The sequence below is a fragment of the Sinocyclocheilus anshuiensis genome, unplaced genomic scaffold (genome assembly GCF_001515605.1).
Source record: "Sinocyclocheilus anshuiensis isolate Anshui unplaced genomic scaffold, SAMN03320099.WGS_v1.1 scaffold1404, whole genome shotgun sequence".
In the NCBI taxonomy this organism is placed as follows: Eukaryota; Metazoa; Chordata; class Actinopteri; order Cypriniformes; family Cyprinidae; genus Sinocyclocheilus; species Sinocyclocheilus anshuiensis.
The window spans coordinates 452863-468274 of NW_015546095.1; the positions used below are offsets into that span (position 1 = coordinate 452863).

Below are 15412 nucleotides of genomic sequence, written 5' to 3' on the forward strand. Positions count from 1 at the left end.
TGGGTTGTACTGTTCTGGAACAGTGTTGTAAATACAACTTAACCACGGCGCGGCCGGCGGGCGTGTGGCAACCAAATGTGATGACCCCGGGCTGGACTCTGCTTCGTCCACGGTGAAAGCCGATCCGGCGCTCACAGCGCGAAGTTGATGTATTTCCTCAGCAACCAGCACAGATCAGCATCAGGCATGATGAAGCGGATATCGTCCTATTTTGGAAGGCCAAACAAAGTAGTTTCACTTTCACAACCAAAACACACAGCGTCTCCATGACATGGCAGCGGTGGCAACAACAATACTACAGCGAGAATAAAAGTTACGCCTTCTTTCTTTGCGTGAACATTTGGGCGGCGTTATGCAAATCTTCCCACATCGTGACGTAGACATGTGGGGGCGTGTTAGAACGAGCCGTTTTAGGAGGGCGTGGTTGACTCTTAACTTTTATAAAGAATATCTCTTTGAATTTGAGACTTTAGTCTTTGCAACTTTACAGATCTTCTTTATGCACCAAGAGCTTGTAACACTCCAAAGAGAAAGGAAAAATTGAAATCGCATCATATGACCCCTTTAAAGTCAAATTGGCTTGGTCATGCAATTGACAAAATGATTTTTTTGGAGCCCATCTTTCATGTCTTACCTCATTCATGATTGCACAGGTGTTTGTTTTCTTTCTTCATGATCATTCTTACAAGACAGGTCACATTAGAATCAAATTCAAATGACAAGCTGAAGTTAGAGGAGAGATGGTCAAACTTTTGTCTTTCTCTATCTGTCCTTCCCTTCCCTCCATTCCTGTTTAATGCACTGTAAATGTGTGCCCTTCTTGGCCCCCTGTGTGTACTCTATTGCCATTTTTTCCCCCACTTTCTTTCCTCTCTTTTTCTGCTGTTTATTCTTTTTCTTGGCACAAGAAGCACCAACACAGCACTAATACTGACCCCGCTGAGAATGCAGTTTCTGACTGTCTCTCTCTCACACTTTCTCTCCCCCCTCTTTCTTTCTCACTCCATTTCACTCTTCTTCTCTCAACTTCACCCCAAAACGAGCAGCGTTTTGCGATCTCGTCTAGGCTGAAGCCTGTGACCTTCGCTCTCACCCCAGGGGAGCAGTGAAAATGACTGGCCCCCAAATCCCTCCAGCTGAGAATCAGTGAGTGTATCTATAATGCTCTGATGAACTCCTCCTATGAATGATTTGTAGCCCTCTCTCCATCAGTAAATATAGGTCTTATCGACCCACACACACCCCATCTGCAGTGCTATTTGCTCAAAGACTCCCCGCTCCACTCACATTAGAAATACATTTGATTTTCAGGTTTCCGATGAAGAACAAGAGTTATCAGACTAGCCACTCCCATGCAGCCTGATTAGTATTCATGGGTAATGTATAAACTTACATTTTTGTGCATTTAGATATACGCTGAAATGTACAATCTAGAGACACTGACAGCATCTAAATTGTAAATGTAAGTAAGCACATCTTAAGAAAACTGATAATGATTAAATGATAAAATAACTTTCTTACATTTTAAAGTTTAGACTTAAAGTAATGAAACATAATATAATAAAATAAATCTATTAATTCCATTAACTGAATATTCTATGAACCTACAAGGATTCTTAAGCATGTCTCTGTCCTTATAAAGTTGTTCATAAGATGCTTACGTTATAGATGTTGTCAGTAAGTTGATGACGTAGGTGTGTAGAACCATATGTACAAATATATATGGTTTACAATTTATTTGCTTCTCTCTCTCACACACACACACACACACACACACACACACACACACACACACACACACACACAAATAATTAATATAAACACATGCTAAAATGTAATGGCACATTGAAGAAGGTATCCTGCATATAGCCTGACATGCCTTAAGATAAATGCATTGAATGTACTGAATTCCATTCCAAGTTAGATTTAGGATATTCCTACTTCATATCTGGCTTCCCACCATACCATGTTTTGTTGTCCAATGCTTGTAAAATGACACATGAAGAAAAAAATGGCAATGCAGTCATTTGTTTTGCAGCTGTACAACTGTCAACAGAGTAGACTGGAGAAATGAAATAAGGGTATGATAATTTAGGTTTAGGGGTTTGTCAACTTTTAAGGCAATATGAACCTTTCTCCAATAGACAAAAGTGAAGTTACAACATGTTGACATGTTGATGGTTTCACTGCACATCAGTAATTGGTATTTAGGGGTTGAGCACATCACTGTATCCTCTTCTCTAGCAGTGAAGCTTTAAAAAATCCATGATCACTTCAGAAACCCTGTGAGGAAGCCCTCCCGCAGCCCCGGACATACCAGACATCACCCCTGCTGTTTTAGACCAAAAATACAGGGAAAAAAATGCTAGAGCCAAGTATATAGCCTAGCAGCTAGAGAAAACCACACATGCTCAGTTGCTAATGAGAGACAAGTGTGCTAGAGCTACATGCTAAGTTTTCTCAAGGCAATTGGGACTTCATACTGCAACACTTCAACATCCCCCACCATCAAAAAAATAAAAACGCAGGCACAGTAAAGCATCGCCACCACTAAGCGACAAACCCACAAAACTAAATTTAATCATCAGCACAGTGCTTGTTTCCCAGCGTGAGCCCCGCGTCCAATTATGAATTCATTTATTTTAATTTACGCGCAGTGCTCCGAATGTAATGGTGCACGAGTCTGTCGTGTGGCGAACGCCTTGCTGAGTGACTGAAAAGAAGCAAAGCGTGATGGGATTGTTCCAACCTCTAATGGGAGTTTGGGGATGCTGCGTGAGTTAATGCTGCAGGCTAATCCTGGAAAAAAATCGCTAAAAAGTGAAAAGAAACAAAAATGGCTTTACTGCAATGAGATTTCAAGGCTGAAAATAGACTGAATAACCATGACTAATAAGGGCCTGGTTAATGCTTCGTATAATCTCGCCAAATTAATACGTTAGACACAATTGGCACGTAATTAATTCCCGTGAGTACACCCAACAAGATTTATTTTCAAACGTCAATCATGCTGTAAAACTCACCCCACCAGAGGGATTATGCTACATGGCAGCATAATTCTAATTATGTGGTTATGTGGAATTACATGGTTATATTGACCATATACACCGTGTATGTATAAACAGCCATTACCTGGGCAGTACAAATCACTGCTGACAAGGTCCGATCATCAAAAGGAAGGTCATTCTAATAGATGAACAGTCTACCCGTAGCTTTCGTTTTTATGACTTCATAAAGAACGTGTCTCAATGGGACCATCAGCATCCCGTCTATCTCGCAGTATGATCTTTTGCCCTCTTTCTCCGAAGTTCCAGGCCGCGTGTCCGTGGTGGCGCGGTGGCCCGGCGTCTGGCTTGGAGTCAAGAGTCAAGGTTGGGGAGAGGAGAGAGGGGAGGAGGGCACTGACCATCTCTGAGGGGGGAGGGCTTTGATCAGGGAGCAGATTTAAGCTGGAGTGACAGTCCACCAGTGCACAGCTTTGTCCTGGCTCCAGCTCAAACGCCATCCGACTGCAAGCACAGGGCACCAACGCAGGGCATGTGTGTGCGTGTGTCTGTGTATCAGTGTACCCAGATGACATGCTCCCACATGCAAACACTGACACACACACACACATACACATCTGTTGGTAAACAAGCACAAACACATACACAGGCAAACTGTCAAAGCAAACAGAAACAGACTGAAAAATATATGCATACAAATATGATCATTCAATGTTTCTGCATTCACCAGTGTCTAAGTGCCTACTTATAAACTAAACAAGAAGTTGCTTGTAGCTAGGCAAGATACAAAGTAGTTAACTACAGTCAAGCTATTCTTTTGAAAAAGCAGTTAAATGTTACTGAAAAAGGAGCTACATGGAGGCTATTTAAAGTGATAGTTCAACCGAAAATGAAAATTCTGTTATCATCTATATGACTTTCTTCTACTGCAGAACACAAAATAAGATATTTTGTAGCTTTTTTCAATGCTTTTGTCCATATAATTAAAGTCAGTTTTGTCAAATGTTGTTTGGACCCTGTTAACTTTCACTGTATGGACAAAAAAATAAATAAAACCGCACAAAGGTGAGAATTTTAATTTTGACAGAAACTTTGGGGTGAATTTTCTCATAAGGAAAATATCTTTAATGATAAAATATCAGATAATATCCATTTAATTATTTATCTGGCTCAAAAAACAGTTAAGACAAGACTTATATACAGTAACAAAACAAATAAAAGTGAATTTAGGTCCTAAAATGCCTTTAGATAATAAGCTCAATTTATAAAGTGATAAACAGTAGAATCTACTTAAATATTATTTTTTTTTAAATGGAAGGACTTTTTAGGAAAGTGCATGTTTTTGCACGTGTGCAATATAATGTCACATAAACAGTATCATTTAGGTTTCACTACAACAATAATTGACAACAAAAAATAGTGTAGCTGCTCCATTAACAAGCTCTTTTGAGTAACTGTCACCACATACTGTTTATCAACCTTCCATATCGACACCACCTTACATAAGAAAATTGGAAATATTCAAGCACAAATGCATCTCTGAGGAGCATTTTAAGAAGTTCACTAACACAACGTGGTGAGCATACATTTAATGCTTGCACATTCCCAGGACATTAGCCATTCACTTTAATTCTATGTAAATACCAGTCGTAACATCCACCATTATTATCACTATTATCACGCCAAACGTGCCTCCCTGTGTGCTATTTGCACTGCAGTGCCTCTACGAAACTGGATTATGCGTCTTTTCTTTATTAAAATCTCAATGTGGAATTAGCAAGAGAATATGCTTAACCTCATATACCTTCCACAGCAGAAGGATATATTGCCTCTTCTCTATTATTAATAAAATCACAAGCACAGGGGGGCTGGTGTGTAATATCAGTGGATTTAGGCTGGATGAGCACTATATTGCTTTAAAGAATGTTTGTGTGTGTATTTGAGGCAAGTGTCAGGTCTCATATCTTGAGGCTCAGCGCAGTCCTCATCAGTAACAGCACATAAGTGAAGGGAGACATGCAGGTTATGACCGCTATGAACACCCTAAATCCCTCCTCATTTGCCCTGTCCATAACACATGATGATGATGGCAAGACTAGGGTTCTCCAAGGGTGCAAATTATGAGGTCTGACCCTGCTAATTAAAGCATGGACCAAAGACAGTAAAAACAAAAAAGTGGGAGGAGGGTCTTATATAAATACATGCTTAAACATGTTTTTCTAACTTTTCAACAAACACAAAAGTTGAAGATTTCGTGTTCGCCTGAGGTAACCATAGTAACAGCAGGCTGCTTGAGCACCTTCTAGTTAGGATTATTATCAGACTAAACTGTGATAAAACCATAAATACTGTCATTAGAGGGGGAAAAACACCTTTAAATAGATATTTCACCCAGAAATGAAAATTGTGTCATCATGTTCTCACCCTCATGACGTTCCAAACCTGTATGACTTTCTTTATTCTAAGGAACCTAAAAGAAGAAATTTTGAAGAATGTCTCTGTTTTTTGTCTATACAGTGAAAGTCGATGGGATCCAATTTTTGTTTTGACCCCACTGACTGGGCAGTCATGCAGGTTTGCATGAGCTTGAGTAAATGATAACAGAATCTGTATTCTGAGGTGAACTATACCATTAAGATTGTTAGCTAATATGATAGAAATGTCAAAGACAATTTAAGCAAACCTAAACGGAAACTATCATATAAAATTTCCTTTAAAAAGTAGACCGTCCTCAAAGTGATTCTATAATTTGCACACTGGGCTCTCCGTCATATCGCCTATGGATAGTGTGGGCAGTTGGGAAGTGCGGTCTGCAGAGATATTACCAGCGCTGCTCCTGGAGCCTTCTTTAAATATTTACACATGTCAGAGCAGAGATAAGGCACAGGGATGATGCAATGGAGAAGGCGGCCACTTCCACATGGTAAAGCGAACATGTATAGGGAGGCAATTCGCCCTCAGTGTGTTACTGGGTGTTTTTATCTTGATTCTCACACACTAACATTGAGTCAGAGAGACTGATCAGGATAAAAGGTGTGAGATAGAAAGCGCGAGAAAGAAGAGAGGTGATAGACAGAGAGAAAGACAACATGCTTTCATAGACACGCTTTCAGTGACAAAGATGGAGGAAGTACAGTGATACGGGGGGATAAAAGAGGGAGAGATAAAAGTGAGATTAGATGCAAAAAAGTACAAATACCTCCCCAAAAAGAAAGCTACTAGATGAGCAGTCTAACAGTCTGAACATGTGGGCCTGATATAAAAGGAAAAAGGAGGAGAGTGTTTGAGGGGACAGTGTGAGGGAGTTCTAAATGTGTCAAATGGATGGATGTGACGCCGGGCTGTGTGGCCCACTCTCCTCTTCCTCATAATGCCGTGAGCATGGCGAGCACTGCCGGGTCAACCTTATAGCATACTAATGAGATTACAGCCCAGTGTACCACATCGACAGAGCTGCACTGAATCCCTCTCACTCCATCCATGCTAAATCAGAGATATTCCAGTGCACTCTCACGGTTTTGGATTCATTTGGAGGAATTCCAGACTGAATTTGTACAGTTCCATTTGCCTAGTAAAAGAAAAGAAGACAGTGATGTTTAGCAGGCACGTTTGGCTAACAACTCAGGTAATGAAAAACAAGTTCTGGCAGACATGCATGCAGTTTTTTTTTAATTGTGACCGAATTTACACAATACCTCAAGGTTTCCTGGGCTCTCCCGCACACAATCAGAGACGTCTGGATGAAAGCGAAAAGATAAATGTATTCCCTTTATCATCCAAAGTATTATTCCTTGTGCTAAATTAATCATTCTGTTCTCAAGGGGTCCGAATCTGAAAACCTTCTTTTCAAAGAGGACCTTTTTTGTGCCATAGTGGAGCCCCCTCTAAAAACCCAATAATAATGGTGAAGGACGGCGCTGTGCTCGTCATTTCTCATCTCCTTCTCTTGCTTCTTCTATCCAAAGCCACATAAAAGGTTTTCTCTCATGCAATAGCAAAGGTGTAAGAGGTCAGGTTCATTTTAGTGCACGCGCCTAGACGGAAAGAGAAGCAAGGCTGAATGAGGCAGAACAACACAGGCCAGGAGAAGGGGAATCTCGGCATGTCGACAAGAGGGCCAATCTAATGCGAGTGGACGTTTTCATCTCAGTGGCAGCGCTCCAGTCCAACCTAATTGGGACAATTCCCACTAGTGAAATAATTTCATTTCTACCTCAGTGTGACTCCTATGATCTCATGCTGCAACCTCTTACTTCTCCTCTGATTCCCTGCCACGTCGGCAACCGCTGCATTGCCGACTGGGGTTTGATCTATAACCAAAACAAAGTCCGGCGTCTCATCTGAAATCGGTGATGACAAATTAATACGCTCGTAAAACACTGTGCGGTGCATGAAATGCAACTATCGTCTTATCATGGTAAGCTTGTGTTGTCACAACTGAGCAAGCAGGATTCATCATAACTAAAAATAAGTCTGTGTTTGCCTTCCTGTTTCATCTCACTAACATTTATGTTATGCTGCGAGCGACTCTACTGCGTTGTGAGCTTGCAGCCGTAAGCACCCGCTGTGCAAGAACACTTAAAAGGATGTCAGAAAATCGAGTGTGATCACAGGTCACAGATGAGAGGGTGGAGGGCTGTGATGTAAGTGCTGGAGGCTGGGGGGGATGTCGTCGATGAGGAGTGTTGGGTGAAGAGCGCCCCTGGGTCGGCTGGTTGGGGTCGCTCTGGGAGTTAGACCGGCTGTACAGACAGGAGTGGCGCCAGGCTCTCCCCTGTGAGTGTGTGAAGCAGCATGGTGCAGCAATGGTACAACCCTGTAGCTGCTAGGATCTGTGAGAATCCCAGTGACATGAGAGACCGCAGGAGAGGAGAGTCAGCCCCATGTGTTTATACAAACAGATCAGTTGCCATGACTATCCAAGCAGCGGCAGATTCACATGATGTCACCTTGGCGAGGGAAAAACAATAACAGTGAAACACAGCTAATTTAGGACCATGCAAAGCAGGATTATCAACATAACACCCACAAATCAGACGCTGGTGATGTCTTGATTAAACGCACTGTTTAAAAGAGCAGTTCACCTTAAAAATATAATTCTAGCATTATTTCCATTTGTGTTCTAAGAAAGTTCATGCTGCTCTTTTCCATACAACAAAAGCATACAGTGATAAGAGGCTGTCTAGCTACTAAAAAAGCACCATAAAAGTAATCCATATGAGTAGTGGGTTACATTCCAAGTCTTCTAAAGACATAAGATAGCTCTTAAATTATTTAAGGCTCAGCAATAACATTGTTTATTGATCTTGTACATCCATTTTTATGTCTTGCAACCTTAAACATTTGGTTTTCTGTAAAGTTTTGTACATTGTTGTTGCAGATTCTGTCAATTTGTTGCAAAGATAATGTAATCTAGCTGGCCAACATAAATGAGGTTTTGTCATAATTGCAAAAATTACTTGAAATATCCTTGAAAGCATCAGTACAAACAGTGTTGGGGGTAACGCATTACAAGTAACGCGAGTTACGTAATCAGATTACTTTTTTCAAGTAACTAGTAAAGTAACGCATTACTTTTTAATTTACAAGAGAATATCTGAGTTACTTTTTCAAATAAGTAACGCAAGTTACTTTTTTTTCCAATTTATTGATTGACAGCTCTCCTGTCCCCATGTTGAGAGAAATCAGAAGATGTTACTGTAGATCTAAAATAAATATGAATATGCATTAATTCATCTCACTCACAAAACAAAAAACACACAGATTCAGTATTCCTCAAAATGAATAAAAATAATGCAACTCAGAATATGACGCGAACCTGCAATAATTAAATGTTAAACAACACAAATATCCTTTATGTATGTATTCCCATTCTATTAACCAATGTCTTTGCTTCTGACCTTCGATGATCCAGTTCAACCATACTAATAAGCAAAAATTACTCTAGACAAACATTTGTGTGTCTTTTTTTATTGCTGAAGTGTGTTGAAATTTCTTCTTCTGCATTCTACTGTACGGAAGGAAATTTACTTTCCCTTCAGTCTGAGGCTTATTCATTTCACTTTTGGTGTGAAAAGGCTTTTATATTTGCCAAAAATAGAACTTTTTTATTTTAAAAACAAACAAGCAAGTCTTGTCCAGATTTTAAAGTATCGCAAAAGTAACGTAATGCATTACTTTTAAAAGTAACTTTCCCCAACACTGAGTACAAATGTGATGAAAAACAGAAACCAATTCATGATGCTTTCCATCGTATGACATTTTCCAGCAACAGTGTTTGTGAAATGATACAGTTAAGCTAATTATACTATATAATTTCAGCTTGTTGCCAATTTTCTTTTTGCAAAGAAAATATTTGTGAAGAAAAAAATTAAAAGAAAAAAAAAAATCCAATACAGCAAATATAACAATGCATTGCTAGAACGAAAATGAATTTATTAATTATTTCTATTATTATTTATTAATTCACTCATTATTCTTATGTTATAATAGGGCCAGTGAAAATGTTGGCACGGCAAGTCAAAATTGGAAAAAAAAAATAACCTCATGCAAGAATGTATTTTCAGTGGTTAAAAAGCAGCGTGAACTTTCTTCATTTGTGTTCCACATAATAAAGAAAATCATACAAGTGCAGAACAATATGAGAATTAAAAAAAGAATATAAGATAAAAAAAACTATCCCTTTTAATATGTGTATGAAGTCAAGAAGAATAATTTCTTATGCTTAGACACTACTGCATGTAATATCACGCATCTTACATGTAGTTGTGTCTAAGCATAACAAATAATTTCCCTGTTGACGTCATACAGCCTTTAAAATGTAATGCTTCGGTCTCCAAGGTAAATGTGTGAGGCAGGAACTGCGGGGCACCCTGAGTGTGTTTTATTCCATGTCCATGGCCCAGTTTGGAAGGTGCAGGTTTTGCCCCGGTCAGGGCTAGGCTCAGTGGGAACCAGCTGTTTCAGACTTGGTGAGACAGAGGGTTAGCCATGGGAGGGAGTGAGGAGCCAGTCATCAGGGCTCACACTGCCCAGCTGTGCCACCGAGCCTGGCAGACTCACACCTGCCCTCAACCTGCTGCGCAATAACACCAAAGCACACACCTGCTTCTTCTTTCCAGCATCCTCTGTCCCTCGGTAGAGCTCTCTGGCCAATGAGGAAGAGGCAAGACTCTGTCTTGTCCCCCGGCATCTGACCCGCTGCATGGGTCTGTAGCGGAGGAAATCACATGCACTTCGACATTCAGCTGCAAATCTTTCAGTGTATATTTTGGATATAGACAGGCTAGTGTGTCTTGCAAAGCAGCCTCCACCCCTCCATCCAACCCCCACTCCGGCTAATTCTCTCTGGCAAGAAGACCTATAAAAATCAATAGGGAAAATCTCCTGAAACAGCCAATCTAGCAACCATCTGCCCTGGTACTCCATTGAGACAAAGACCAATGTCCTCTGGGAAAGTGACGGAAGAAACAGACAGCACAACGCACATACAAACTCAATTACTCACTACAACTAAAACACTCTTTCACATTGCAAAGTCAGGCTTACACTTTTCAACTGCCTGTCAGTAATTTTAACTGAAGTAGTGCTTACATTTATATAAACATTTTATTTGGTTATGTGAGACAACAAGGTCAGGGGGTGTATTTGCCGTTTTAAATTTCCAGCAACCTTTCTTATGAACTATAGCTAACTAGAGCAGATTAAGCTTATATACTGATTTTAAGAGTGAACAGTAAACCTGCATTGGCTGCTGTTGTGCTATCAGAATTTTAATTATTGAATGTAGCATTAGCTTTGATAATCAAACATGTAATTAAATGATTCTCTATCATGCCATTTTCTCTCACTCAGTCTACAGATTATAGTAATTTAATTGCCATATGCCACTAATTAATTTTAATGGAAACTGTTCGATTTCCAAAGTAATGATGGCAGCTTCTAGTAAAACAGAGCAAGGTCAGTTGAATTCAAAACACACCAAAAATACCAGAAACACAACATACTAAAAAATATCTGGTTTATTGATGACTACTGAAGGATATGTCTGTTAACAACAAAGGTGTAAATGAGGCTTCATTGGAGGGAAAATATGTTTTACAAAACAAAAAATAGAAATAATCCCCATGCTGTCAATTGAAGATGGACATAAGTCTATCCGTATTTCACATTAAATAAAGTAAAATGTACATTCATTGTTTTAAGATAAAGATTGCTTGCCTTGGACATTATCCCAGTCATTACATGACTACTTATCAAATAAGTTAATATGATTATCAAGCACTGTTATACACTGCATTTTTTTATTAGCTTACTTGTAGAGCCCATGTAGACAGAATATAAGCACAGCTATGAATGTCAGTTATACAGCATTGCCATGGGTAAGTCATTATTCTGAAATATTACACTTTTTTATTTTTTTTAGGTTTCGGTTATATGGATTCCAGGAATTAACTGCTTTTAGAAGTGTTTCTGACTTGCTCACAGGGATGAAAAACATCCTGATGAGTCAATTACCCTTTACACAATAACCAGATCAGTACTGCAAATCAATGCCATCAATTGCAGAAATAGTTGCAATTAAAGATGTTCTTTGAGGTAATTTGCGCCATCGGAGGAGCTAAAACGCTCATTTCTATGAGCTAAGCCTCTTATTTCAGAATTAAAATATTTAAAGTAGCCCTTATCTTGTCTGTGAACCACCTAATCCTAGTGATTGTGGAATATCCGAGAAGATCGCCACACTTTTTTTCGGTATTCGCCTGTGCCAAACTATTACATCACAAGGTCATTCTAATTTTCTGAACTACTGTTTCCAACTTTATCGGCAGCTCTGTGGTGTAAGTTACCCGCAATGTATCATTTCCAACTGATATGACTTCATAAAGGCGTAGAATTGCTTCACGTTACAAACTGCAACTTCTACTTCTGTTTGTTGCGTTATCTCTGGCCGTGTGTCGTGTGAGCGACGCCAGCGCGCTGCTGCTGCTATATAGCTCTCTAAAAATAGCTCACCTTTTACTTCCTTCTACGGCCCGATTGACAAGTGTCACGGGCCAATCGCGCTAGAATATTCAAATTATACCCCTGCTCTTTGGCCATTTAAGCACCGCCTTACTGGGCGCCAGTGAGATCATCAACCCTATTTACCGTATATGGTCACGCACGGAATTGATTGACAACAAACCACGCCCCCTCAGTTCCCTTGGCTTCCTCTCGCTCGCGAGACAGCGAGCCCAGCAACTTGCCTTGGTGATCCACGGCGTTCACGAGAAAGGCTACCTGGAATTTATAGCGCAAAAGAGACAGAAGCAATGCGGAAATAGGTGGACAGTTCATGTCACCGAGTTTGCATCCCACTCCCAGGCTGAGGATCTGAGAGTTCGCGGGGATTGCAATTAAGTGACAAGAATTCATTTTATTTTCCTTTCTTTTCCTCAGCGCTTAAAATTACCAGCTTTAAACTACACTTCACGGGGGATTTGAAGCATTCTTTTGCATTTGACATTGGGCTGAGAAGAAAACAAATTATACCCGAGGATCAAAGCAACACTTTTAAACATCCTGATGAGTCAATTACCCTTTACACAATAACCAGATCAGTACTGCAAATCAATGCCATCAGTTGCAGAAAGAGTTGCAATTAAATATGTTCTTTGAGGTAATTTGCGCCATCAGAAGAGCTAAAACTAATTTCTATGTCCTAAGCCTCTTATTTCAGAATTAAAATATTTAAAGTAGCCCTTATCTTGTCTGTGAACCACCTAATCCTAGTGATTGTGGAATATCCGAGAAGATCGCCACACTTTTTTTCGGTATTCGCCTGTGCCAAACTATTACATCACAAGGTCATTCTAATTTTCTGAACTACTGTTTCCAACTTTATCGGCAGCTCTGTGGTGTAAGTTACCCGCAATGTATCATTTCCAACTGATATGACTTCATAAAGGCGTAGAATTGCTTCACGTTACAAACTGCAACTTCTACTTCTGTTTGTTGCGTTATCTCTGGCCGTGTGTCGTGTGAGCGACGCCAGCGCGCTGCTGCTGCTATATAGCTCTCTAAAAATAGCTCACCTTTTACTTCCTTCTACGGCCCGATTGACAAGTGTCACGGGCCAATCGCGCTAGAATATTCAAATTATACCCCTGCTCTTTGGCCATTTAAGCACCGCCTTACTGGGCGCCAGTGAGATCATCAACCCTATTTACCGTATATGGTCACGCACGGAATTGATTGACAACAAACCACGCCCCCTCAGTTCCCTTGGCTTCCTCTCGCTCGCGAGACAGCGAGCCCAGCAACTTGCCTTGGTGATCCACGGCGTTCACGAGAAAGGCTACCTGGAATTTATAGCGCAAAAGAGACAGAAGCAATGCGGAAATAGGTGGACAGTTCATGTCACCGAGTTTGCATCCCACTCCCAGGCTGAGGATCTGAGAGTTCGCGGGGATTGCAATTAAGTGACAAGAATTCATTTTATTTTCCTTTCTTTTCCTCAGCGCTTAAAATTACCAGCTTTAAACTACACTTCACGGGGGATTTGAAGCATTCTTTTGCATTTGACATTGGGCTGAGAAGAAAACAAATTATACCCGAGGATCAAAGCAACACTTTTGTTCTTGTGAGCATCAACATGGACGTGTTGGCGAATTACAGTATTTTTCAGGAACTTCAGCTGGTGCACGACACGGGCTACTTCTCGGCGATGCCGTCTCTGGAGGAGAACTGGCAGCAGGTGAGAGAGCTTGCGCGTAACTAACTACTTGGACTGTTCGCATAAATAAGCCGTGCGTATATGCTCACATGTATCTAATGGAAACATTCACAACTTCACAGTGCGCGCTTATGCCCAAACATGCTGTTTTCCGTGTCCAAATTATTCCGCGTAGTGGTTTTTAGTGATGCAAGTGTTGTTTTACTTCTTTCACGAACGCGAAAGTGGTTATTAGTTCGAAGAATAATCTATAATATGCTTTAAGGAATTAAATGCATATTTAGTACACTTCTCTGCTGTACAGTCAAGGCAAAAGAGATGTCAGTGACAGAATCAGACGCGAGCGGATTCATGTGCACTATAGGCTACTTCTAACTGGAACTGACTAAATGGAGTTTTGTTAAGGCGGACGTAATGTGGCCAGAGAAAATAAGGGTTTGGCTAACAATAAGTGACTTATTAAATAATGCATTCGCATCTGTCAGATTACTTCGTGTTTTTCTGCTCAACGAAATCAAGAGCATTTCCCGATCGTCATGTATTATGTATTACCTCCGCCACGAGGTTGCGCGCGTGAGTGGATGGGAGGAGAATGCATCCCTCTGCCTCTGAGAGCTGGCGTGCATCTGTATGACAATTTGCTGACTCTTTTAGGGGTAGAGATAATCAATGATAAGAGTAGCGTTTTACGTTTTTATGACATCCCACTTAAGCCTTCTGGACGATTTGGAAGTGCAAATTGGGAAATATCTGTCAGGGTCATGTTTTTAAGTGATGTGGTCTTCATATGATCAATGCAAATAAATTGCTTTGTGTTCTTGGACAATAATTGTTTTAGTAGTCAAATACAACAATAACAGCAACAGGATTTGAAAGTACCGTAAATTAAACGGCAGCAATTTAATGCCAAGATTTATGATTTGAGGTCTGGACGTCTGGTAATCGATGTGACGACGGACGCCTCTTCACGCATGCACCGGCTGTCTTCAGCTCATTGCAATTCCATGTGCTCAACTGCAGGGAAATGCAGCGAGTGGTTATTTATCACTGGTGTGTGAACTTGAAACAGATCTGCCCCTACTGGCAATTCAACTGGCACTTACACCAACACAAATATTATCTGGTAGCAAATGCAAATACAGACACATTGGCATGAGTATAGAAGGAAAATGCAGGTCTGGCAATCTCATCTTAATGATTAGATCAGTAATATGTCATGCAGGAAGACGGACAGGTCTGATTCATCTGCTAATTCTGACATTAATTAACTTGCATCATGGTCATATCAAACAATGGCTCCTGTGTGTACATGGGGCATTAATTCCCTGTGGTGTCGTGAACTGGCTGTCCAAGCACACATGGATCACAATTTTTACACTACAGTTTTACACTTCTTTGGCCATGTGCGTGAGAGAAAGCGAAAGAGAACCCAAGAAAGATGTGTAGCAGTAAGAGATTTATTTATATTTATATATATATATTTATATACTGTCCCCCTCACTTCTGAAATGATGGCTACGCCCCTGCATGATGCTGTTAGAGCACTAAAGAATAACTTCTATTTTTTACCTTGTCCCTATACACTCCCTGTCCTTTTTCAAAAAATGCTTCTCAGGAAATGGAGTAATGGACCCATTGCACTATCTATGCAAGTCAGGGGGGAATACAAAGCAACAGAAGTAGGTTAACC

The 15412-nt window shown here is 40.4% G+C and overlaps 1 protein-coding gene across 1 annotated transcript in view; it reads left to right on the forward strand.

The window, feature by feature from the left end:
- Positions 1 to 13312: 13312 nt before the first annotated feature.
- Positions 13313 to 15412, forward strand: part of klf7b (Kruppel like factor 7b) — a 50218-nt gene continuing 48118 nt past the window's right edge. The window contains exon 1 of the mRNA XM_016501801.1: positions 13313 to 13743. Coding sequence (XP_016357287.1) covers positions 13642 to 13743 — 102 coding nt within the window. The 5' untranslated portion in view covers positions 13313 to 13641. The remainder of the gene's footprint in view (positions 13744 to 15412) is intronic.